Source organism: Magallana gigas, chromosome 9, assembly GCF_963853765.1.
Source record: "Magallana gigas chromosome 9, xbMagGiga1.1, whole genome shotgun sequence".
Lineage (NCBI taxonomy): Eukaryota > Metazoa > Mollusca > Bivalvia > Ostreida > Ostreidae > Magallana > Magallana gigas.
Window position 1 is genome coordinate 1,119,467 of NC_088861.1, and position 24,903 is coordinate 1,144,369.

The 24,903-nt window shown below is 32.6% G+C and overlaps 3 protein-coding genes across 9 annotated transcripts; all 3 read left to right on the forward strand.

Moving 5' to 3' along the window:
- The first annotated feature begins 644 nt into the window (after positions 1 to 644).
- LOC136269495 (uncharacterized) lies at positions 645 to 5,940 on the forward strand. Its single transcript, XM_020075296.3, has 9 exons — positions 645 to 961; positions 1,083 to 1,874; positions 2,106 to 2,219; positions 2,708 to 2,851; positions 3,012 to 3,254; positions 3,339 to 3,451; positions 3,770 to 3,918; positions 4,495 to 4,598; positions 4,711 to 5,940. The coding sequence occupies exons 2-9, from the start codon at positions 1,124 to 1,126 to the stop codon at positions 5,466 to 5,468; spliced, it is 2,376 nt and encodes a 791-aa protein (XP_019930855.3). The 5' UTR covers positions 645 to 961; positions 1,083 to 1,123; the 3' UTR covers positions 5,469 to 5,940.
- Positions 5,941 to 7,160: 1,220 nt separating this feature from the next.
- On the forward strand, positions 7,161 to 15,701 carry LOC105348319 (tetratricopeptide repeat protein 28). Of its 6 annotated transcripts, XM_066070587.1 has the most exons (13): positions 7,162 to 7,327; positions 7,835 to 8,085; positions 8,455 to 8,634; positions 9,285 to 9,398; positions 9,703 to 9,846; positions 10,000 to 10,242; positions 10,328 to 10,440; positions 10,833 to 10,981; positions 11,480 to 11,583; positions 11,698 to 13,040; positions 13,476 to 13,604; positions 13,756 to 13,878; positions 14,170 to 15,701. In XM_066070587.1, the coding sequence occupies exons 2-10, from the start codon at positions 7,899 to 7,901 to the stop codon at positions 12,462 to 12,464; spliced, it is 2,001 nt and encodes a 666-aa protein (XP_065926659.1). In that variant the 5' UTR covers positions 7,162 to 7,327; positions 7,835 to 7,898; the 3' UTR covers positions 12,465 to 13,040; positions 13,476 to 13,604; positions 13,756 to 13,878; positions 14,170 to 15,701. The 6 variants fall into 6 exon arrangements, with proteins under 6 accessions (XP_065926658.1, XP_065926661.1, XP_065926659.1 ...); XM_066070585.1 differs by having other exon boundaries at positions 7,835 to 8,634; XM_066070588.1 differs by lacking the exon at positions 8,455 to 8,634.
- A 3,079-nt stretch (positions 15,702 to 18,780) lies between these two features.
- LOC105348342 (uncharacterized) lies at positions 18,781 to 23,931 on the forward strand. Of its 2 annotated transcripts, XM_011457715.4 has the most exons (9): positions 18,782 to 18,893; positions 19,009 to 19,846; positions 19,999 to 20,112; positions 20,204 to 20,347; positions 20,619 to 20,855; positions 22,012 to 22,124; positions 22,241 to 22,389; positions 22,636 to 22,739; positions 22,828 to 23,931. In XM_011457715.4, the coding sequence occupies exons 2-9, from the start codon at positions 19,156 to 19,158 to the stop codon at positions 23,751 to 23,753; spliced, it is 2,478 nt and encodes an 825-aa protein (XP_011456017.3). In that variant the 5' UTR covers positions 18,782 to 18,893; positions 19,009 to 19,155; the 3' UTR covers positions 23,754 to 23,931. The 2 variants fall into 2 exon arrangements, with proteins under 2 accessions (XP_065926663.1, XP_011456017.3); XM_066070591.1 differs by lacking the exon at positions 19,999 to 20,112 and having other exon boundaries at positions 18,781 to 18,893.
- Positions 23,932 to 24,903: the final 972 nt, after the last annotated feature.

The window sequence follows — 24,903 nt, forward strand, 5'->3', positions numbered from 1 at the left end:
TACAGAGCTCACAATTCTTTGTTATGTAAACAAGGTTCGTGCCATGTTTTTGTTTACATTGATTCAATATGTTACATTAAACAATTAAATAATCAAAATTTTCTACTACAAATATGAGTTTATTTTCTGTCTGCTGAACATAAATAAACAGATCATAGCGTCACATTTTTTAGGTTTAGTCCTAGAATTTCCTATTCAACATTCAAAATTTAATAATTACATTAAATATATATACATTTCCCTGCATGTTGCATTGGAAATCTGTGACGTTCAATTTCTTTTGAATACACTTAGCCTATTCATGTTTTGAGTATATTTGCTACTAGTTTATTATTACTATCTATTACTTACTTATTGTAAGATTTAATGAAACGATCAAACTTACATAACTAATTTGATATGTAATGGTTAATTCTTATCTATTCGTCAATACAAAATAAATGGACAAAGTTTTTGACACCATATTTTTAATCGCGGAAGCAAACCAAATATATGTTACAAGATGATATGGCTGTTTCATATCCCTGTCTAAGAGCGTATATAATGGCTTTAAAGCGATGATTCACAAATATTTCATGCAAACAGATATAAGAATGAATATACTAGTAAATATAAGCACTGGATGCTTATTTTTGGATGTCGTCGCTCCTATAACACCCCAAGCTTTGACATGAGCTTTGTTTAAGAAACAAAATAATTGTAGTCTTGGTGTTTTCTTTACAATTAACTCGACGACATATTTTGGTTGACAGTAGAAATGCCTAACTAAAGCACTGTAGACATTAAAAACGGAAAAATAAATTTTGACCAAATCATTATTTCCCGACTGCGCCGGGTGCGTTCTACTAATTCTTTAAAAATTACGGAAGAATTTGAAACACAAAAAGTGCGCTTTCAAGTTTATACCCGTGAAGGCTTTAAAAAGACATGGAGCAACGATTTCCCATCTGAAGACTTAAGTGTAAGAACAATTTTATTTTGTGAAGTGATAATTATTTACATTTTTAAGTCAATTTTAAAACTAAAAAATGATAAAAATGATACAAACCATACGTATAATTTACGATTTGTTCACGTTGCAGTATTGCATGAATCTAAAGAACATGAATTTTTCATCTTATGAATGACAAATTGCATAATGGCTGATTTCGTTGGACGTGTAAAAGAAATCCAAGACATCACTAAGAGAGTGATTTCTCAATCAAGCACATCAACAGTTGTCATAGTGTACGGACTTAGAGCAGTAGGAAAGTCTTCCTTAGTTCGTCAAATTTGCCACAGGATCCAGGATTTTGAAGTGGAATGGGTGGATCTAAAAAACGTAGGCGAGGGAATCAGAATTTTGGAACCCCTCGCATTATCAATTTTAAAAGAAAGCCTAAGCTTATTACGCCATGAGGACATTCATGAAGTTTTCGACGGTCTGGTTAATAGAATTTTAACCACACTCAAAAACTCTCAAAAGAAACATCTCATTGTCTTTGACAACATGGAAGACGTTGTGGAGAGCGAACTATCTGTAGACATGGAAAAGGTGATTTACTCGCTTGCTAGTCTAAAGAACACTCGAATACTGGCCACATCGACAACAAAACTCCCACTTGCTCAACATCCCGATATCTTTGAAATGACATTGGGTCCATTGTCGTTAAAAGACTCACAAGACTTACTCTGCAAACTTTGTCCGTCTTTAGAAAAGGACCAAAAATTCTACAAAATTGTCGACTTATGTGAAGGCTTACCACTTGTTCTTCAGATGACCGCAGCCGAAATTGACGCAGGGGACTTAACTGTGGAAGAGATTATATATCTGCTGAGCCAATGTCGACTGAAACTTTTGAGTCAGGAGTTTTATCCAAGTACAGAGAGACTGGGTAAAAAAAATGCATTTTTAACGTCATTTTTGCATATTTACTAAAAAATTTGTAAAGAGGGCTGGGAGTTAGTGGTCTTTTTAAAACTGTATTAATTTTCTCGAGACGAATCTTTTCAATAGTTTAAGGCAAGAATATCATGTCTCAAAATGTTTAGCTCGATCTGATGGGCACTTTGTTGACCGTGCATCCTCCTTAAAACGTTTGTCACACAGCTAATTCTGTTTACAGCTCCAGTCTATCTTGCATTCCTTCACCGCATGTCTAAACCACTACAGGAGAAGTTGTCTATGATTAATTATATTCCAGGGACATTTGACGAAAAAGAGGTATTGGGAATTATGGGTAAATATCAGTGTTAAGAATGTAGTAACCTATATGGGAACAATGAAGCCATGGTTTTGAATTTCATTTTATTTAAGAGGGCTTGATGATTGAGTCTATATCAGACTCTATCAATTTCCATATAAAGAAGAGCTCTGTAATAGACAGAGCACAATTTTAGATTTAAAAGCAAAAAATTAATTGATTTTTTATGCTGTATAAAATCCATAACTTTAAAATCATATCAAAACATCTAAGGAAGATCTGATGGTTATTTTGGTGACAATAAAGTTTCCTTAAACATTATCAAGGATACAATTTAAAATTAATGTGTTCACTATTGATCTAAGAAAGTCTTGGTTGTGTACAGCTCATATTAATTAGAGTCGTGCTCATTAAATGACCTCAAAGCTTTATCAATGACAACACATTATATAATGTTGAAATAGAACTAAACAAGCTCTTATTGTTCACTGAAATCGTCAGTCAATTGATTTTGTTCACTCTAGGTCCAGAGAGCACAAATACTGAACATTTGAGAAGCGCAATGAATCGCCATGTTATCCAAAACTATGGTGTTCACCAAAGATTTAATATCCATGGAATTCTACGAGACTGTATATCTGAATACATGTTGATTAAGGACTTACCTTGTGAGTTATTAAATCAGTCTGTTTTTAATACATTTAAAATTAAAATTGGACCACGATGTGATGTGCGTGACCCAAAAACAAATGGACTTCTACAACAACATTTTTCAACGTCTTTATAACTGTACATCAAATACATACATTGTATTTTTTTCAATTGCAGTAGTGCGTGGCAGATTTTGCAGAATCTTTTCGGAAATCCTTCAAGAGCTCGAGAATAAATCGTTTACACCCGACTACCAGAGGGCGCTTTGTCAACTAAATATGGAACAACAGAACTTCAATAAACTTCTGACCGATGTTCTTCACTGTACCAGTGATACATACCACATTTTTGTCAACATTGCTTTCTTCCAGTTTAATTTGACCACTCCAGCTTTCTTATTTAACTCTCCTGACTCATACGGTAGGTAATCCTCAGTCTCAAGCCTCTATTTAGTAAATGGATTGAAAATCTGCCGCAATTTCACTGTGTTTTATATTGTTTAAGAGATGGGAATGATGTTCTTCAAAGAATGTCTACGCCTTACCCAACAACACAAGAATAAATACGACTCATCCAAAGTCCTTAGTGGTTTAGGAAGTGTTATTACGAACATAAAAGTAAGATAAATTCGATTGGATTTATTTGCTTGTTTTACTAATAAAAACCTTAATTGAAAAAACAATTAAGAATAAGCTAATTTATTGCAAAAACTTGATTTAAACTATGCATCAAGTTGGTAATTTAAGACAGGTGCTGGATATGAGGCAACAAATTTACAATACAGTTTTGGGGGGATAGAACATATACAGCAATTCATATACAGGACACTTTTACTCATAAACATCTTCCAGAATCAATAAGAAAACATTTATATAACTATAAATCTTAGTAATGCTTTTTTATTATAAAACATGTTTGCTCTTTTGTTCTATTAGGGGGACTATATCCTCGGAGAACACCACTATAGGAACGCGTTAAGAATCAGACAGGGTGGCCAAACAGTGAGGGACTGTTCATTGGCTTTCCTTTATCAAAGTCTGGGTTGGAACTTGGGATGCCAGGGGAAATCACAAGAAGCTATCGTGTAAGGTTAAGCGGCTTTATATGTCAAAACCAAAGCAACAAAATACGATGGCGAAAAACAGAACACATTTCTACTGTTGAGAGATAAAGCAATGCCAGTATATTATGGTTACATGCTTGCTCAATTTATATACTAGTAGTTGGTTCACGTCTGCTTGATTAATAAATAAATAAAAAATAAATTTTCAAATTAGAATATGCCCACCCAGTTGTGATTAAAATGCAAAAAATAAATAAAATAAAATAAAATAAAATAAAAACTAGCATCTGTTGAACAACAACTTTTGTTTTAATTTTCTTTTTAACAAAATTTAATTAAATGCCGGATTTGTAAGATGTGAATATAGTCTTGCTAAATTATTTCATGGCATGATTATGTATTTTTGTATTTCTTATGAGCATACTGTGCTGATCTTGAAATTCAATATCACGTAATGAACAATTCATTGAATTTATATCAATGTGACGAAATGAAGTTTCTTCTGTCATTATTATATTTTCCAAGAGCATACTGTGCTGATCTTAAAATTTAACTTCATTATGAAATTTCTTCCGTCATTCGTTATTATATTTTCAGATTTCTTGAAAAAGCCCTAACAATTGAAATAGAACTGGGGATGTCTTTAGAAAATCTCATCCTAAACACACTTCAATCCCTTGCCTTATTTCATCTAGATCTAGGTAACCTGTATTTTCGATCCACAAATGAATAAAAAAGAATATTTAACCTATGATTTTGTTTTACTAATGATAATTAAGAGGCCATATTAAAACGCTTGGTTGATTCTTTTAGATCACATGGACATAGGCGAAAAATATCAACTGGAGGCTTTACGACGCAGACGACAAGCTATTGGGACGGATATGCACCCTATTCTTGGTGCTATGTTGAATAATGTTGGTGAAATGTATCAAAAGAAGGGGCACATTTCCCAGGCAGAACAATATTTTAGACGTGGGCTTGAAATCAAAACACAAACAAACGCAGCATGGAAAAGCATAGCGTTATCTGAGGTGAACGTTGCAAACATATTGACTGAATCTGGAAGACCCGACGAAGCGCTGGAAGTCTTGGACAGCAGCATGAAACGGGCGGGGAAATTCCAAAATATTTATGAGGATATTCGGTCTCTTATAAGCGAGTGCTTTGGAAAAGCTTTTATGGAGAAAAGAATGCACAAAGAAGCTGTTGGGCATTTTCGGAAAGCTGTTCGTCGTCATGGTTGCAGCCAGTCACGTGATTACGGTGTCCTTAATTCGCAGTGTCTATTAGCCGAATGTTTAATTGGTCTTAAAAAACACGAAGAGGCCATAGATTTGATTAATTCTGCACTTCGACAAAAAGATGCAGCAATTCGACACAAACCGTCTACGCTGAATATTCTTCGTTGTTATAGGATTCTTCGAAATGCACAGTCAGCCATAGGTAAATATTCAGATGCACACATATCGCACGAGCAAGGCTGTCGTGAATATGAGCGACTAAAAGAATGTTTTTATAAAGAAGAAGGCATGGAGAAAGTTCGGATAGAATGGATTGACCATACATAATAACGACATTGCTATCCTCGATTAATTGCCAGAAAACACATGGTTCATGTGAATTAAACTTTATATATTATCTTTATTTCTTTTTATGTCACTTGCGTTGAGATTGTTTTATGGAATTTCTCATCTTCTCTTCTCATTTTATTATGAAGACCAAGCCAATATACATATTGGCTTGGAATATGTGTCATACATGTACACATAACGTAGAATGTCCTTTACAAATATTGTCCAGAATCAAATGCTTTTTAGATTACCAGGTTAAACAGTTAGTTATTTTGTGAATCTTGTTTTGAGCCAAAAAAATTCTTCAATCATTATTTCCCCTTAACCATTATAGTGATCACAAAGTGTTGAGAAGATAATTAATAAAACTAGCTGTATTCTTTTTTTTTTATTTGACAGACTTAATGTTTGAGCAAAAGGTTCAATGGTCCGACTCTGGCCTAGAAGACTGCTGGAAAATTTATAATTTTACATTCATAAAAAGTCATAGTGAATTTTAATATAGTCCAATATTGTAAAATTTGAAAACTTTAAAGCGGTTTTTTAAATTAAGATATGGTGAATTTTCATCAACATAAATATCTCAAGATGATCACACCACGATAAATTGCAGTTCTTTGGATCCTTTAGAAATTGTTTTAAATTCAGTTAAGGCCATTGAACCTCCTCTCTTGTTTCAGTAATAGTATATGTTGCCATTTTATGTTGCCCGTTGCTATGTTCTATCCCAGATGGCGTTCTTTAATCATACACGGGGAAACATATTTCATTATTTCACACCCCCCCCCCCGGCAGCCTTTTTGGACTCCAACCCCATTTTTGAATCAGAATTTGCTACCAAAAGCTGCACGTCTACTGATCTTGCCGTTTAAGACAAGCCATCGTCAACAATAAGGAATGTTTTCCTTTTAGGAAGAGAGTCTGAAAAAATGTAAAACTACAATGTAAATAAGGTTATTTATAAGATTTGACATGTAAAGGTAAATCCTGACATAAAAAAGACCTGAAAAAAAACTGACAGGAGAAAAATTCATTAATATTGATTTGCAGTTCTTTAGGGAAAAATACTGATTAATTCGTTCATATTTGAAGACAATTTATTCTGGACCAAAGAAGTGGATAATTCAAAGATAACTATCTTTAAATCTTATTAGCGTTATGTATTACAAGCGAGATTACCCCGTATGGCAAGTCAAACAACTGATCATCGAATTGTGTATCTAAGTATAAGTGCTTAGATATTTTTTTTGAAATTAATATCTTATTTCTTGCAAACTTTGCTAAGTTTTATATTTAAGATTCTCCGATCCTTAGCCTCAAAGTATTTTTTTCATTCAAAAAATGTTATTTAAATTTCAAACTCTATAAACGAAATAAAATAGAAAAGTATTTTTTAATGGTATCCATGCATTTTGCAAAGTTATTGCAATTTAGGCCACGATGAATATAATGGAATACATAACGTATATATGTATAAGTTGAGAAATTTTGAAGGAAAAAAACCCGGTTGTACAGGTGCATCGCTACCTTATCTTCTTGGTAGTAGGTGTCCATGGAGCCACTAAGTCAAGCAATTCGTTGAATGACTTTGTGTAATATTAACACTTTAAGACTTATTAAATTTGTCTATTTAATAGTCAGATTTATGGTACGAATAAAACAATGCGGATAAATTAGAGTTATCGAACATTGCTGAGGATCGGAGATCGTTAAAAAACCCAACATCCGGTTGGGTTTGACAGAGAATATGCAGAGTTTTGTATTATTGTATAGATAAAATTGAGTATTCATCAATGGCTTTCATATAGAGTTCGTAATGAAAAGTTAGTGTGGATCAAAGGTTGTTCATAACGGAGGTACTGTATTAATTATTTTTCTTAATCATTCAGATTATCAGTTGCATCTTCCCTCTAACAAGATATTTTACTCCTCTTACTATCACCTTTTATGATAAACGATCATCTGGTAATTAATAGCTGCTTTGAATGATAACAATACAATAAATGCAAACATTCTATTTCATAACACACAAAGAAAATATAAAATGTCTGTTTTATTGATTTTCTATTGATACTGAGATATCGTAGATATTTTTAACATGTTGTTTTTGTTGATTCTTGACTAAGCCGAGTATAATGGCAGTATTTGACAATTGCGGAAGTATTTGACACGCTGAGCTGCACTGTCATGGATGTTTGAATACGAAAGTTTACAAAAGACATGGCGCAATGCAATCTGATATGAAAACTATGTGCATTATGTGAAAAATCTAGTTTATTTACTTTTTTAATTTAACTTATGCAAAATTGATAAAAATGATAAATAACATACGAATGATATAAGTTATTTTTATCACATTGTAGAATTATTTGAATCCAGAGAACATGGCATTTTCATTTCACAATCTGTTCAAATGCAAATTGCATAATGGATGATTTCGTTGGACGTGTAAAAGAAATTCAAGACATCACTAACAGTCTGATTTCTCGATCAAACACATCAACAGTTGTCATAGTGTACGGACTTAGAGCAATAGGGAAGTCTTCAATAGTTCGTCAAATTTGCCACAGGATCCAGGATTTTGAAGTGGAATGGGTGGATCTAAAAAACGTAGGTGAGGGAATCAAAATTTTGGAACCCCTCGCATTATCAATTTTAAAAGAAAGTCTAAGCTTATTAGGCAATGAGGACATTCATGAAGTTTTTGACGGTGTGGTTAAGAGAATTTTAACCACACTCAAAAACTCTCAAACGAAACATCTCATTGTCTTTGACAACATGGAAGACGTTATGGAGAGCGAACTATCTGTATACATGGAAAATGTAATTTACTCGCTTGCTAGTCTAAAGAACATCCGAATACTGGCCACATCGACAACAAAACTCCCACTTGCCCAACATCCCAATATCTTTGAAATGACACTGGGTCCATTGTCGTTAAAAGACTCACAAGACTTACTCTGCAAACTTTGTCCGTTTTTAGAAAAGAACCAAAAATTCTACAAAATTGTCGATCTATGTGAAGGCTTACCACTTGTTCTTCAAATGACTGCAGCCGAAATTGACGCAGGAGACTTAACTGTGGAAGAGATTACATATCTGCTGAGTCAATGTCGACTGAAACTTTTAAGTCAGGAGTTTTATCCAAGCACAGAGAGACTGGGTAAAAAAAATATAGGCATTTGTTATCTTCATTTTGGTATTTTAACTTAAAATTTATAAAGAGGGCTACAATTTTCTCGAGATATATATATATATATATATATATATATATATATATATATATATATATATATATATATATATATGTGTGTGTGTGTGTGTGTGTGTGTGTGTGTGTGTGTGTGTGTGTGAGTGTGTTTGTTTGAATGAGAGAAACTATTCGAAGCTTATATCTTTTGTAATAGTTTGTGGCAAGAATATCAGGTTTAAGGTGGTATGGGACATCTGTCATATTAATGTGGATTAAAGTGCATTATAATTTAAATACTTTCACCGGTTTAGAATTTTCAAATTTACAATATCTAACCAAAAAAAAAATTGTAAAACCCACAGTGGGATTCGAACTCCATGACTTAGTTACAGATTCGTAGTAAACCCTCTAACTCACTGCGCTACGCTGTTAGATGACAATATTGGGAAAGAAACTACTTATATAACTGCACTTAATTTTATTGTTTATTTCGATAAACAATACGTCACGACATGGAAGTGTCCCATAACACCTTAAAATGTTTAGGTCGATCTGATAGGTACCTTGTTGACCGTGCATCATCCTTAAAACGTTTGTCATTCAACTGATTCTGTTTACAGCTCCAGTCTATCTTGCATTCCTTCACCGCATGTCTAAACCACTACAAGAGAAGTTGTCTATCATTAATTACATTCCAGGAACATTTGATGAAAAAGAGGCATTGGAAATGATGGGTAAATATCATATTTTGTATGTGTTAAGAATGTAGTAACCTATACGGGAACAATGAAGCCATGGTTTGACTTTCATTCTAAAAGATTTTATCATTTACGAGGGCTGAATGATTGAGTCTATTTCAGACTCTATCAATTTCCTTATAAAGAAGAGCTCTGCTTTGTAGAAAGATAAAGAAGAATATTAAACTTCATAGCAAAAAAGTATTTAATTTTTCTTTGCTTTAATTTTTTCTTTTGCGTTAATTTATTGACCACAAACTTTCCCTAAGCATTATTAAGGATACAACTTTGTTCACTCTAGGTCCAGAGAACTCAAATCACGAGTATTTGAGAAGGGCAGTAAATCGCCATGTTATCCAAAAATACGATTTTCACAAAAGATTCAATATCCATGGAATTCTTCGAGACTGTATATCTGAATACATGTTGATTAAGGACTTACCTTGTGAGTTAATGAATTAGTCTGTATATAAATCATTTAAAATTCAAATTGGACCACGATTTGATGTGCGTGAGCCAAAACAAATGGACTTCTTTAACATTTATGTACGTCTTTATAACTGTACTTCAAATACATGTACATACATTGTAATTGCAGTAGTACGTGGCAGATTTTGCAGAATCTTTTCGAAAATCCTTCAAGAGCTCGAGAATAAATCGTTTACATCTGACTACCAGTGGGCGCTTTGTCAACTTAACCTGGAACAACAAAACTTCAATAAACTTCTGACCGATGTTTTCCACTGTACCAGTGATACATATCAAGTTTTTGTCAACATCGCCTCCTTCCAGTTTAATACGACATCTCCAACTTTCTTATTTAACTCTCCGGACTCCTACGGTAAATGACCGTCAGTCTCAAAGCTCTATTAAGTAGGTTGATTGAAAATCTGCTGCCAAACTCACAGTATTTTATATTGTTTAAGAGATGGGAATGATGTTCTACAAAGAATGTCTACGCCTTACCCAACAACACAAGAATGATTACGACTCATCCAAAGTCCTTAGTGGTTTAGGAAGTGTAATTACCAACATAAAAGTAAGATTTGAAGAATAAGCTATTGCACAACTAATTTGATTTAAACTATGCCATAAGAACTCTTTTCTTTTACTTGGACAGAAATCAATATTGTTTATAATAACTTAAAAATCTGAATATAAATACATTAGAAATTAATGACAGGCGCTGAACATGAAAAAGCATTTGGTGACAAACAGATACCGGTATATTAACATTAACAGGTGTATGTATGACAATACATTTACAATATAGTTTATTGGAAAGAGAACATATACAGCAATTCATATACAGGACAATTTCACTTATACAGATCTACTAGAATCATTAAAAACATTATTAACGTTAGTATATGAATCTAAATAACGCTTATTCGTAATTGAATACATATTTATGTTCTTTTATTCTGTTAGGGGGACTATATCCTCGGAGAACGTCACTATAGGAACGCCTTAAGAATCAGACAGAATGGCCCGGCAGTGAAGGACTGTTCGTTGGCTTTCCTTTATCAAAGTCTGGGTTGGAATTTGGGATGCCAGGGGAAATCACAAGAAGCTATCGTGTAAGGTTAAGCGGTTTTAGAGGTCAAAACCAAAGCAACAAAATACGATGTCGAAAAACAGAACTAGTTTCTACTGTTGAGTGATTATATACCGGTATTTGAATTGTAAAATATGGTTACATACAAGCTCATTTCATTGAGTTGGTTCATTTCTATTTGATCAATAAATAAATTAAAATAAATTTTAAAATTAGAATATGTCAACCCAATTGTAATTAAAATGTAAGAATTTCTTAGACAAATAAACACTCACTAAGCCTCTGCTAAACGACAACTTTTGTTTTACAGAACCCAGTTTCTATACATTGCTGTACACGAACTTTTCACAAACGCCCCCTGTATAAAAATGATGCCACTTGTTGAAAACAATAACATCGAGTATATATATATATATATTTTCTAGTATATATTATTCTATTTCCCAAGAGCATACTGTGCTGATATTAAAATTTAACTTCATTATGAAATTTCTTCCGCCATTCGTTATTATATTTTCAGATTTCTTGAAAAAGCCTTAACAATTGAGATAGAATTGGGGATGCATTTAGAAAAACTTATCCTAAGCACACTTCAATCCCTTGCGCTATTTCATCTAGATCTCGGTAAGCTGTATTTTCATTTCTACATATGAATGAGGAAAAATATTCAATCTCTGATTTTTCTCTACAAATGGTAATCAATAGGCCATATTAAAACGATTGGTTGATTCTTTTTAGATCACATGGACATAGGCGAAAAATATCAATTGGAGGCCTTACGACGCAGACGACAAGCTATCGGGACGGACATGCACCCTATTCTTGGTGCTATGTTGAATAATGTTGGTGAAATGTATCAGAAGAAGGGGCACCATTCCCAGGCAGAATACTATTTTAGACGTGGGCTCGATATTAAAACACAAACAAACGCTGCATGGAAAAGCATAGCGTTATCTGAGGTAAATGTTGCAAACCTATTGACTGAAACTGGAAGACCGGACGAAGCACTCGAAGTCTTGGACAGAAGCATGAAACGGGCGGGGGAATTCCAAAATATATATCAAGATATTCGGTCTCTTATAAACGAGTGTTTTGGAAGAGCCTTTATGGCGAAAAAAATGTATAAAGAAGCTGTCAGACATTTTCGGGAAGCTGTTCGTCGTCATGGAGACAGCCAGTCACGTGATTACGGTGTCCTTAGTTTGCAATGTCGATTAGCCGATTGTTTAATTTGCCTCGGAAAACACGAAGAGGCCATAGATTTGATTACATCTGCACTGCGACAAAAAGATGCAGCAATTAGACACAAACCTACAACACTTACTATTCTTAGTTGTTACCGGATTCTTAAAAATTCACAGTTAGCCATAGGTAAATTTTCAGATGCACACATATCGCACGAGCAAGGATGTCGTGAATATGAGCGACTAAAGGATTTATTTGAAGGCTTGGGTAACAAAGAAGGACTGCAGAAAGTTCGAACAGAATGGACTAACCAAAGATGATAACGACAGTTCAACCTGCGATTGAATTCCAGAAAACAAAGAGTTTAAATTTTTTAAATTTTACTTTATTATGTGCAGACATTTTATAACAATACTTTCCATTTTCATTAATGCACTCTTTACATTGGAGGCGCGTTTTGTAGGGTCGTCCGGGACAAAATATCGTCGTGATGGACGCCAACTATCAAGATTTGCAGTGCGCGGATCTAAAGCATATTCTGAAATCTGAAGGCATTCCTTTTTCAAACAAAAGAAAGCAAGATTTAGTTGAATTATGTGAGAGCGCGGATGCTCTTAATTCGCCCGGAATTTATCAGAACGATAGCGAGAAAAAGGCTTTAATCAAGAGACGGACGGTTCGGGGAAAACAATTATCAACATCCATGTTACTGCCTTGGAATCGTCTGGAGTCGTAATCTGGCTACCATCCTAGATAACGATACCTTTGATGTGACATATTTTCTCCAGAACTACTGCGGATGGTCCGAAGAACGCCTACATACAAGAAAATCGGACAAAGGCTACACGCTGCAATGTTAACTGGCCACATTAATGATGTCACGATGGCAATTTTAGGTACTTATAAACTTCGTAAAGCATAGCATTTTATATTGACACTCAAATATGACCCACGTGTTCTTTCTAAATTTTCTTGTCAAAATTGTTATAAAAGAATCGAAGATATGATCCCTACTTGTACTGGAAAATTCGGATTGAGATGCCGAATTTCCTCAACCCAAATTTTTATCATTAGAACGTCAGATCTGCAACTTTATTATGAATGGTTTACTCAGCAGTATATGAATGTTACAACAGAAACACAATGTTGTTGATCAACAGTTTTGTACTCAGTAAACAGTGACTGGAAAAGTCTTACCAAAACATACCTCTATTGATTTATCAAACGTGATGAGACACAGTCATGCAACAAATATGGTTTGTCAATAACAATGTCATCAAAAAGGAATCTAGAATATTTGAACAGAAAATAATTTACCACTTTCATTTCAGATGAAGATTTGTACAATGTAAAAGGCAGCAAATGTGTACCTGAAACAAACAATCCAGTGAACCCTATATCCCATTGATTCTGATTTAGAGATCATGACACATATTTTCAGCTGAATGTACATGCGTTGCGTAAGTTTATTTTCTAGTTTTTCACTTACCTGTATATCTTATTGAAGCAAAGCTGGTCGTACTAATTTACTATTATTCTTCATAAACACATTATTAATCTTAACTGAAAGGATGAATCATGTAAGCATGTTGTTGACCTACTGTTTGGCAGTATAGATCAAGTCACTTCCATGGAAGATCGAAGTTCAAATGGAGTTACTGATACTGCAGCATCATTTTAGGATAAACCACGGAAAGTATGCAGACAACTGCCAGTTCATTACTTAGATATCAGGTATGATACTATATTTTTAAATGTTCTCTTATTGGATTAAATGAATCCCCCTTTTATATAAACCGTTGTCAGTTCGACTGTCCCTTTCTGGCTGATTGCATGTATTGTACTTATAGTTTTAATTTGATGCCAATCCTTCTATTCATACGAAAACCAAAAAAATCTTACAGAATGAATAAGGAAACTGAATTGTTTATTATTATTTAACAAAGAATAAGATTTTGCAATTACAATGTGATTTATTTAGAAACTTACTTATAATGCGTTATTATAATTCCATATAAATTACAGGACTGTCATGAATGTACCAGATAAACCATGACCATCTGAAGATTCTGGTTAATTACCACTTAAGTCTTCAGATTTGAATATAGAGTCATTGGAGTCATTGGAGAAGAATATTAGTCAAGTCTTAAAGAAAAGCAAAACATCAGCATTGTATACGATATAAGACTGATGATGACAATGACATGTCTATGTGTATTGAGGACACACCACACACAATTTTATTGATTAAGTGTCAATGCTTAGTCAAGAAAATGTAAATGTAGATGATTGTTATTTTTAAAAAGTTAATGAATTTACCAAAGTACAATCCATTTATCTTATTTGGCAGTACCAAAGAAAGGGAAGATTGACTGCTTTAATTTTTTTTTCCAAAGCTTATCACAACAGAGGGGTAAATCAGACAATTATTGTGTTCAGTATTATGGGTCAATATAATTTTACTTTAAAGTCAGTTGAGTATGGCAAAAAAAAATCTGTTGCACGTGTGATATTATGTAGATCACATGACGTTGCCATTCCTTATTTAAGTGCTCGGAGACTGGAATCTTTGTTTTGAAAGATTTCTTTCTTGCTGCATCCCCTGATGTTATATCTGAATGCAAATGATGTGATAAAGGTTTTGTTGAAATCAAGTACCCACATAGTTAAAAAAAGAAACTTGTCAGTTTGCGGTATGGGGCATCTTAGCAAACGTTTTTAGTATAAAAAAAAAGTCCATGGATCTGCTAAACAATTATCAAATCAACTATAGTAATTTTCAACCGTATTGGTCAATTTAATAGAATTTGCCTTTACCTGATAATTCAGAAAAAAATATTTGTTTTGTTCATATTTTGATATCTAGAGAGGCAAAAACTATTTCATTTTTGGGAGTTGATTTTAATCAACTCTCCTATGCAGTTACTCAGACAAACCGAAAGTGAAACAGTGTTTGGACCTCAGCACAAATCATTGCTGCTGACAAGACTTAGTTCTTGAAAATAATTGATGAATTCGATGTAATGTATGCTAAAGCATTGTTTTTCAAGGAAACTTATTTATAAATACCTTGAAAATAGTCAGATTTTAAATGGTACGAGCAATTTAAATAGTTTTTGTAGTCGTATGAATTCCTACGCCAGAGTTCAATATAGTCTCGTTCAACTCGACGCTCGGCTGTCTCCGTAAATCCTTGTCGGAGATTTACGGTGTCAGCCGAGCGTTTGGTTGAATGAGACTAGAGTTCAATATTGCTTGGATCCGTACAATTTTCGAGAAATATTTCTATCACTGATACATACTTTGATTGAATTAATTTTATCTTTAACATTATTTAACATTATTCATATGGGGGTTTCTCGAGATTCTTGTCGAAAAAGTCCAAAAATTTATATTATAAATATGTGCGTAATTCAAATTAGAAAATACATGTACTTGTCATGCAAAATAACATATCATTGATTTTAAAATAAATAAACATCGACAAAATCAACTCCCGTCAGTTCTTCAGTACTTTGATTTAATTGTGTCAGCGAAATAAATCATAGACATTCAAACTGGCACCAGTTGTTATTTTTCCTTTTGTTTGACTTTATTTAAGACTTGAGATAAAATAAAACAAGTTGATATTATTTATTTACTTTTGTTTTATTTATAATCACCGGAAAATGCATTCATATAAAACAGATCAATTCAAAAATCGTCGAACAGAAACATGTCTATTGTAATTTATTATACTCTGTTTTTGTTGTGTATTAGTCTCGATCACTTTTAAATAAAAATAGATATACAATGTATACAAATACCAAAACTTTAAAGCAATATGAGCTGTATTTCATATGATTTAATTTTGCTGCAAAAAGTCTGCATGTAACTTTAACTTTTATGATAAAAAAGATAATAGCATTAATTTTTTGTCAGAAGAAAGATTTCTCTTCTACGAAATATTAAGCAGGTCAATTTTTGTACAGGACGACAATTATTCAATTTTGCTTCAATTAAAGCTACTTAAAGGTATTTCCCAAAAAATAAGGCTAACAGAAATTAAAAAAAAAAACACGAATTTTTTTGTCATTTTAGTAGTAAATAACATTTTTATATGAACAAAATTCAACTTGGTGAAACATATTTCATTATTTCATCAGACAGCTTTTCTTGACTCCAACCACATTTTGCAATGAGTCAATTTACAGATTATTTACTTTTAATATAGTTTATGGACATGTAAAGGTAAATAGTGTTATAACAAAAATCCGACCAACAACTTTTAGGCTTGAAATTAACTGACAGGTTTGCAGTTTCTTACGAGGAAAAAATACTAAAAAATCCGTTCATTTTCAACGCAGTTTTTCTTTTAGACTATGGAAGGTGTTTAATTGGCGAGTACCACTATATTTTTGCCAATACGAAAAAATGGCAAAGGAACCTGACAGACAACAATAACCTGCTCTTTACCAAGGCATATCATACATAGATGGAGCTTGGGATGTCAGGGGAAATCATTAGATGTAAGGTAAAAACGGCCCTTTTGGAACTTTACGATTTGAATACTTCAGACATCAGCATCACAATCATTTTAAAATCAATATTAGACCTATAATTGTAAAATATTCCCTAAGGAATAATTTACACAAAATTAAACACTACAGAATAAAAGTCGTCCCCTCTCCAAAATTTAAATTTTTAGACATATAAACTTTATGTAACTTCCACTATTAGGAATCAAATCACTTAGTAAATATTAAACTTAGGATCACAAAGCATTTTTGGTTTAAGTCCAAAGGACTATGTGCGGTATTATAATTTTTTTGCCCCCCAAATTAAAGTTCTATTACAAGCTTTGAAAATAAGAAGATAGTTTAAATCGTATTAAAAATAAGGGTGTAAAAGTTTATCACTAAAGTGACGTCATAATGTAGAAATTACGTCATTAAGATTGCCTGAATTTGGTAAATTGATGTTTTGTAGCAAAATGTGGGTGTTTTCCGATGGTTTTTCGACTGGGAAACATCGAGCGCATACTTAAGTACCATTTTTTAGTACAACGTGTAACTTAAATTAACTTAAATCAATATAAGCTGCAATTTTCATGTTGAATTTGTGTTTATGACAAAAATGTTATTTTCTACTAAAATGACAAAAATGTCATGTTTTTTAACTTTCTATAAGCCATATTTTTGTGCAAAAAGCCGTCAAGAAACCTTAATTGAAGCAAAATTGAATTATTGTCCTGAACAAAAATTGATCTGCTATATATTCCTTAGAAGAGAAATCTGTCCTTTCACTAACATTAATGATGTTTTCAAATCTTATTTATCATAAATGTTTAAGTTACATGCAAACTTATCATACTAGCATGTTTTTGCAGCAAAATAAAATTCTAAAAAATGCAGCTCATATTGCTTTAATCTAGCGACACATTTTAATAATATTTAACTTTTAGGATGTTTAAATCACAATACCAAAATATAGTGTACAAGTTCTGACTTAACGAGGCCGAGTACAGAACGAGTACGCACGCTTTCGCGCAACGTTTCATTTGTATTGTGACGTCATCATTTTGCTTTGTTGACGCCATGGCGTGATAGTTTCAACTGCAGATATTCAGCAAAATTTGTTGAAAATAGCTCGTTTGATGCGTAAAATTGATATTATATTGTGGAATAAACATAAATGTCTCGAAGTATAAGGTATATTTGGGCTCGGGTCGAAAACGTGAAGAGTGTTCAACAAGCCTAGCCTTCTGTCACGTTTTCTTAACCCGCCTAAATATAGCTTAATTCATATATTTCAAGACAGTTACCATGTATTTTATAGTTTTAATAATGCTATAAAGATCACCATTTCCGTCTTTGTCAAAGAAAAATAGCCATTATCTGTCAAACTGGGAAATTGGGCATACAAAAAACAACTTTGATAAGACCCCTGGAACAAACCAGGAGGTAAAAGGTTTTTTTATTTGAGCATTTGATGCCTTTTAGCAATAACTTTAATATGTAGAACAGAGAAAGAAATCCCTAGGGCAGAAGTTTTAAAAAAATGTAAAAAATGTGCAAAATTGATAAATTTCAAGCAAAATCCCATAGGGTCCTATGTTAAAAATCAACTAACTTTTATATGACCCCTTAAACAAACGGTGTGGTAAATGTCTTATTTTTTTTTATCTTAAAATAATAAATATATCAGTAGAAATTCATGTAAAAAATTTCATTCAAAAATCTAGGGCAGAAAAAATTAGACCCGGCCTCGTTAAGTCTAAGGCTGCTTTATGACCCGGAGGCTTGCTTTATAAAAAGTTCCCCGGCCTTGAATCTCGTTCATTTGTAAGGCATTTCAAAGTATAAAATTATGTTATTTTCATTTTAGTGTTTTATCAAATTATAAATAATTTCTACAGAAATGGTGCATTCGTGACCTTATCATCATCTGCTAATAGTACACCTACATTAATTTGATTTTTTTCAATCAATAACTTTAAGGGTGAATATTTTGGTTTTATTTTAATAAAGAATATTTTTTATGTATCTTTGAGGCATTTTCTAGAAACAATGTTTAAGAAAACTGTTCGTCATTTGAAGATTTCAATATTTTTTATACATTTTTACAAGGCCAGGTTTATAAAAAAAGAGTTATCTCTCGTTATTATGTGTAAGCTCTTATAACACGGCATCCCGCTAGGCGGCATTGAGATTGTCAGAGTTTTAACCAGGGCAGACATTTTACGGAGAAATTAGGGAAAAATTGAATCAGTAAGCTACTTTTGAAGTTTTTCAAATTAATGAAGCCTTAATTGTTTTATTTTAAGAAATGTTTTCTCAGAAAAATAATCAGCATGAAAATTTCATTGTAAGTGTTTTATTTTAGGAAACACGTCATGGTTATTGATCTAATGCAATGTAAGTGAGGTTTAAGATGTGCATATCGTAACTCTACTTGTGTACATAGAGCACTTGACAAACAAATTCAAATTACGCAATCCTTATCAAGTAGTGTAATACGGTTTTCATTATAATGGCTTCCTTTATCGGCCGATTATCTGAAATTCAGGCCCTGACGGACACATTTCAGGAGCATAAAGTGGTTGTAATTCGAGGATTCAAAGGGATTGGAAAATCAGCACTTGCAAGGGAGTTTTGTAAACATTTTCAACGGCCGTTTTACTGGATTGACCTAAGGAATGTTACAATCGCCAATGAAATTCTGCAAACATTAGTTCGTGTTTTCTTGCAAGAAGCAATTGTATTGGACGATCCAAAATCCTTACTTCAGTTGATTTGTACAAATATTTCAGGAAGAAGATATCACTTAGTTATTGCATTTGACAATGCAGAGGATGTTGTTAAAGACGCCGATTGCGATTTGTTTGTTGAAATTCTACGTTCACTTTCAAACTTGAACAATACAAGCACAGTGGTGACAACCACTGTGAAAATACCAGTCCAAAATGATCAAATCGGCGACTTTTTCTTACAAGAACTGTGTTTTGAGGATTCATTTGATCTTTTGAAGAGCGTATGTCCAACACTGACAGACACGAAAAAGATTTCTGCAATTATAAATCTCTGCGAAGGTATTCCGTTGGCATTGCTTTTGGCAGGTGGAGAAATTGGACCATTGGACGTAGATGAAGTTATCTATCTTCTTAGTCATTACAGACTGAAAGTTTTAAGCTCAGAATGCTATCCAAAAGAAGAGCAAATAGGTAAGAATCATCAATATTCTTAAGTATTCGAAACAGTGAGAAAATTATTTTCAAAAATCACATTTACTTCACTACAGTGTATTCGGTAAATGCATACAAAATGGTTATTCGGGAAATGCTTACAATGCTTACGTAAGTCATTTTAATTGTAGAGCCGATATACAAAGGTTTTTTAGACAGACTTCCAAAGGCTTTGGAAGAAAAGCTGACTGATTTGAATTACATCCCGGGCTCGTTTAATTTAGAGGAAGCTATATCAGTATTAGGTATAAATAGTGAATGGGAAAGGGCGAAAAAAATTGTGTGGATTTTATTTGAAATACTTTTGTTTTTTAAATTCCTTTGTGTGTGATTTAGATTCAGCAGAAGACGAAGCTAAGGATATAGTGCAAACGTTTTTTGATCGTCACTTGATCTCGCAAATCTCGGATGACAGACTTGATATCCATGGAATAATAAGAGATTGCTTGAAGGAATATTTTAAAATCAAGAATATCAAAGGTTTTTCTTATAGTTGAAAATAATACATGATATTACAATGAAAAAGTATAGCCTGTGTAACCTTATTTTATTAGATTCAACTCAAATTCAATTGAATGAAAAGTAAAATAAGAAACTTACTAAATGTCTGAATTAGTAGTATAATTAATTACTTCAATAAAAAGTAAGACTGTTTTACTGAAATGTTTTCCTCAAATGACATGTTCATCAGTCATTAAGAAATCAATCTTTCAATAATTAATTATAAGGTTATTAATCTTTTTCTCTGCAGAAGTTCGCGCTCGCTTTTGCAAAACATTTTCAGCCATACTGAAACAAATTGAAAAGAAAACTACCACTCAAGAATATGCTGACGCCATATGTACACTTAATTTGGAATATCAAAACTTCCAGAAGCTTTTCACTGACGTCATATACTGCACCGAGGACACATATCACGTGTTCATTGATTTAGCAGCAACGACAGTAGCAGGAGGTTCCATAATCTTTACTACCATGGCAACGTATGGTAAATGTTAATTCTAGAATCCCTGAAAATTATGAGTGACTTATTCTAATCCGTTTTTGTTCGTCTTGTGTTCAACATTTAAACATTTTTAAATCAACTGTAAATATATATATTCCAAAAAATGTCCATAGGTCCGAGATTAGTTTTTCATCCCACAGAATGGACATATGTTGGCCTTGATTTGATTTTTAAAGAAATACTGCATTTCTTTTAAGAAGAACGGTGTCAGGTTAACCTGTTGACACTGTTGTAAATAGGTTTTTTTTTTATAAACCAACAATTAAATTAGACTTGAAATGTTTTTTGTTGACGTATTGAACAGTTTCAAGTATGTGTGACTATGTGTACTCCCAAGACCATGTGTACTCCCAAGACCATATACTGATTTACCATTTTACCAACCATATATTTTACCGTTGGAAAGAGATTATATTTTTATTGAAACTTTAAAAATGTTAAATAAATACTACAGATACCAACACTTACCTAAAATGTTTTGAATATAGAAGGTTGAAATGCTATGTAGCCACTTACAAATATATAAAATACAAAAAGCAAGGATGCATGTGTTTTCTTTAGGGTTGCAAACGCAAAGTACTAATTTTGACTAATTAGAAATTAATTCAGGGAGGGGGGTGCCAAGAATTTTTTTTTTAAACTTTTAAATGTGAATTTAATATCGATCTGGAAAGCGTATCCCAATTTACATTCTAATGTATTTCAATCTACATTTTGATGTGATCGAGGCGATTGTTTGTAATTTTAAATGATGGAGTAAAAAAATATGATATGGTGTTATTCACCAACATTTTAATGTTTCCCTCTTGTATTGTAATCTGTTACATTTAAGGTTTATTGACATAAGTTGTTTTTGACAAATGTACATGTACCGTCTTTCTCAAGCTTACCTGTAGCCATCCGAAAAGTTTATGGCTTAACCGGCCCCTGTACATTAAATTGAGTTTTGTTCATTATCAATAATAATGGATAGCTTTTCCAGTCAATTATGTGAAAGAATAAACGCGTAAGCAACCTTTAGATTGTGATTAAAATTACAAAGCAACAAAACATACGAAAACCAACATAACAAAAATGTTTGATTAAATACTATAGCCAATGACACCAGTTATCATACCGATGATGGTGATTTTTTCAGATCTAGGAATTCAATTCTACGAGAATTGTCTGAAAAAGGCAATTGAATTCAAAGAGGAATTGGACGAGGCCAAAGTTTTAACTGGATATGGCAAAATTTTGACGAACATTAAAGTAATACAATCTTACATGTATGGTTGTATGGAAGTAAAGCGTATTTTGTTTCTCTTTTCACACAACTTCATATCAAATATAAAAACTTCTATATACTGTTTTACTTGTTTGTAAAGGGCGATTGTGTAGAAGCAGAAAAGAAATTTCAAGAAGCTATGGACATAAGAAAACGATTCCCAAATAAGAGAGACTATTTTCTTGCTTTTCTCTGTCAAAGTTACGGATGGAATCAGGGAGCACAGGGACAATTTGTAAACGCTATAAAGTGAGGATTAAACTTGTATCCTAGAATAAAACTTAAGTAGTAATCAATTAATTTCTTTTAAATACAGTTTTTATAATAAAAAATAATCAGAACGCAGATGTAAAAGATAATACATTTCAAGATCAATTCTATTTTTGATAACTTCTACTGAACAAAGTTTTTCTAATTAAGATATCAAAGTTTGGGTATAATTGGATGTTCAAATGTAAAGTTTACGCAACAAAAAAATAATTTTGTAATTTTAAGAATATTGAAAGAGGCTTTTGAGGTGGAACAAGAGCTTGGGATGCACTACGAAACCCTGATTCTGCAGACTATGCAATCTCTTGCAATCTTTTACAATTTTTCTGGTAAGACAAGTTATGCACTTTTAAATTTTGATATCTTATATTTGTGATATATTTTGCACATGATATTTAATTTTTCGTGCCTATTTAGGTCATACTGAAAAAGGAGAGCCATTGCAACTAGAGGTTCTTAAGCGTAGACTTCATGTCATTGAAACAGAATATCATCCAATTATTGGGTCTATAATGAACAATATGGGTGTGCTATACGAAAGAAAGGAAGATTTCGCCAAAGCTGCTGAATACTACAGAAAGGGACTTGCCATAAAAGAGCAGACCAATGCACCCATCAAGGCTATTATGATATCCGAAAGTAATGTTGCAAGAATTTTACTTGAACTCAATCAGAATGAGGAGGCAATTGAATTAGTAGAAAATGGTTTCAAACGGCTGGAAGATATTCCAGGTCTGTTCACAGACACAAGATCATTACTTTTGGAGACACTTGGTAAAGCTCACATAAAAATGGGAAACTTTCGAGAAGCCGCCGTGGCTTTGAAAAGAGCAATTTCTTGTAGATGCAAAGGTGCTCCAAATGATAATTCCATTTTAAACCTAGTGTGTCTGTATGCAGAAAGTCTCCTTGCATTGTCAGAATATGAAAAGGCTGCACAGGAGATACAAAAAGGTTTCCGTCTAAATGAAACCTTGATCATTAATTATCCAACAAATACAAATATCGCTCTTGCGTATGAAAAGCTATTGGAAGCTTATTTCGGGTTGAAGAGAAGAGAAGATTTAGACAGAACATATGAAGCAGGCAGGAACGAATTTTTTCGCTTAATTAGAGTCTATGAAGAAATGAACAACTTCAACAAACGAGAAGATTTGTTAACTCGTTTTCAACGGTTCAAAACACGATACTTGGGAATGTTAAAAGAATTAACTAACGAAATCCATGAAGAAAGCCAAGGTACAATAAATGACACGGTCATTTTAATTACCTTAATTGGATTAAAGTTTGTATGTCTTGCATTTTTTTGCATGTGTATCAAATCAAAAGGAAAAACAAATTAGGCATTAATTATTTCTAATTATTTGACTTATATTATAGCTATTAATCTCTGTTTGACAAAACATACAGGATTATCGGGGTTATAAAACAGTTTGTGCAAATTGTACTTTCCAGAAAAATGATTAAAAAAGTGATAGTTATATACAATGATTATTAAAAGAGACCTATTGAACAAACTTCTGAGCGTGTTTATTGAATATTTAAAAACTAACATGGTATTTACTTTGAATGTAAAGTACTAATTGAGAACAATTTTCTTCTCCATACATAACGGCGTATAACCAATTTTATTTAAAGATTGTGTCCCCTTTCAAAGAATACCGTATGGGGTGCCTAATGGGAAGCGACTTGCTCAGAGCTACCGAAGTTATTTAATTGGATTAGCCATGTATATGAGAGCTACAATTTTGTAATGTTTTGTTCAGTATGCTAGAAAATATTACAGTTCTAAAGGAAATATATATTACCGAATGTATTATCTGTACTTTTACAGAATGGACAGATATTAAGAAAGATTATATTTAAAAAAGTACCATTTAATACATTATCGAAAATGTTCGAGATGAGGTGATAACGACCGTAAGTAATTTCCTTAATAGGGGATCCGCATGTCACCGACTATGAATATGAATATGAAATTATTTTGGCTATCTATCTATCAATCTATCAATCTATCTATCTATCTATCTATCTATCTATCTATCTATCTATCTATCTATCTATCTATCTATCTACATGTATATGTTATAAATAAAATAATTATATGAATATGAAGATACACTTTACCTCCAATTGTCCATTTAATTGCAATCACTGTACGCATATTTTTCCGTAAAAATGGTTCTGAAATGCAAGCTGAATCAAACAATACAAATAGAAAACTCTGGCTCTTAATTGTTACAATATTTTCAAAATGAAGTAAAACCTACACAAACCCATATAAAGAGGTACAAATTAACCTATAAATGCATTTATTGCATGTGTCTTTTAATTAAAGTTACTGAATGACATAATGGAAAGTTTATGCATGTTTATGATTAGATGATTAAAAGCGTTTGCATGATACCGAAAAAGTCATTCTTTAAGGCAAAAGTAAAATTTACAATTCTGCTCTATAAAATGCGTGTTAAGGTCAGTTGTCAATTTTAATGA

Coding starts and splice junctions, on each gene's coding strand:
- LOC136269495 (XM_020075296.3), top strand. CDS start 1,124: ATGACAAATTGCATAATGGCTGATTTCGTTGGACGTGTAAAAGAAATC. Junction 3,255..3,338: donor TAACTCTCCTGACTCATACG/GTAGGTAATCCT, acceptor ATATTGTTTAAG/AGATGGGAATGATGTTCTTC. Junction 4,599..4,710: donor CTTATTTCATCTAGATCTAG/GTAACCTGTATT, acceptor TGATTCTTTTAG/ATCACATGGACATAGGCGAA.
- LOC105348342 (XM_011457715.4), top strand. CDS start 19,156: ATGGCTTCCTTTATCGGCCGATTATCTGAAATTCAGGCCCTGACGGAC. Junction 19,847..19,998: donor TCCAAAAGAAGAGCAAATAG/GTAAGAATCATC, acceptor TTTTAATTGTAG/AGCCGATATACAAAGGTTTT. Junction 22,125..22,240: donor AAATTTTGACGAACATTAAA/GTAATACAATCT, acceptor TTGTTTGTAAAG/GGCGATTGTGTAGAAGCAGA.
- LOC105348319 (XM_066070585.1), top strand. CDS start 7,899: ATGGATGATTTCGTTGGACGTGTAAAAGAAATTCAAGACATCACTAAC. Junction 8,635..9,284: donor TCCAAGCACAGAGAGACTGG/GTAAAAAAAATA, acceptor TTCTGTTTACAG/CTCCAGTCTATCTTGCATTC. Junction 10,441..10,832: donor GTGTAATTACCAACATAAAA/GTAAGATTTGAA, acceptor TTATTCTGTTAG/GGGGACTATATCCTCGGAGA.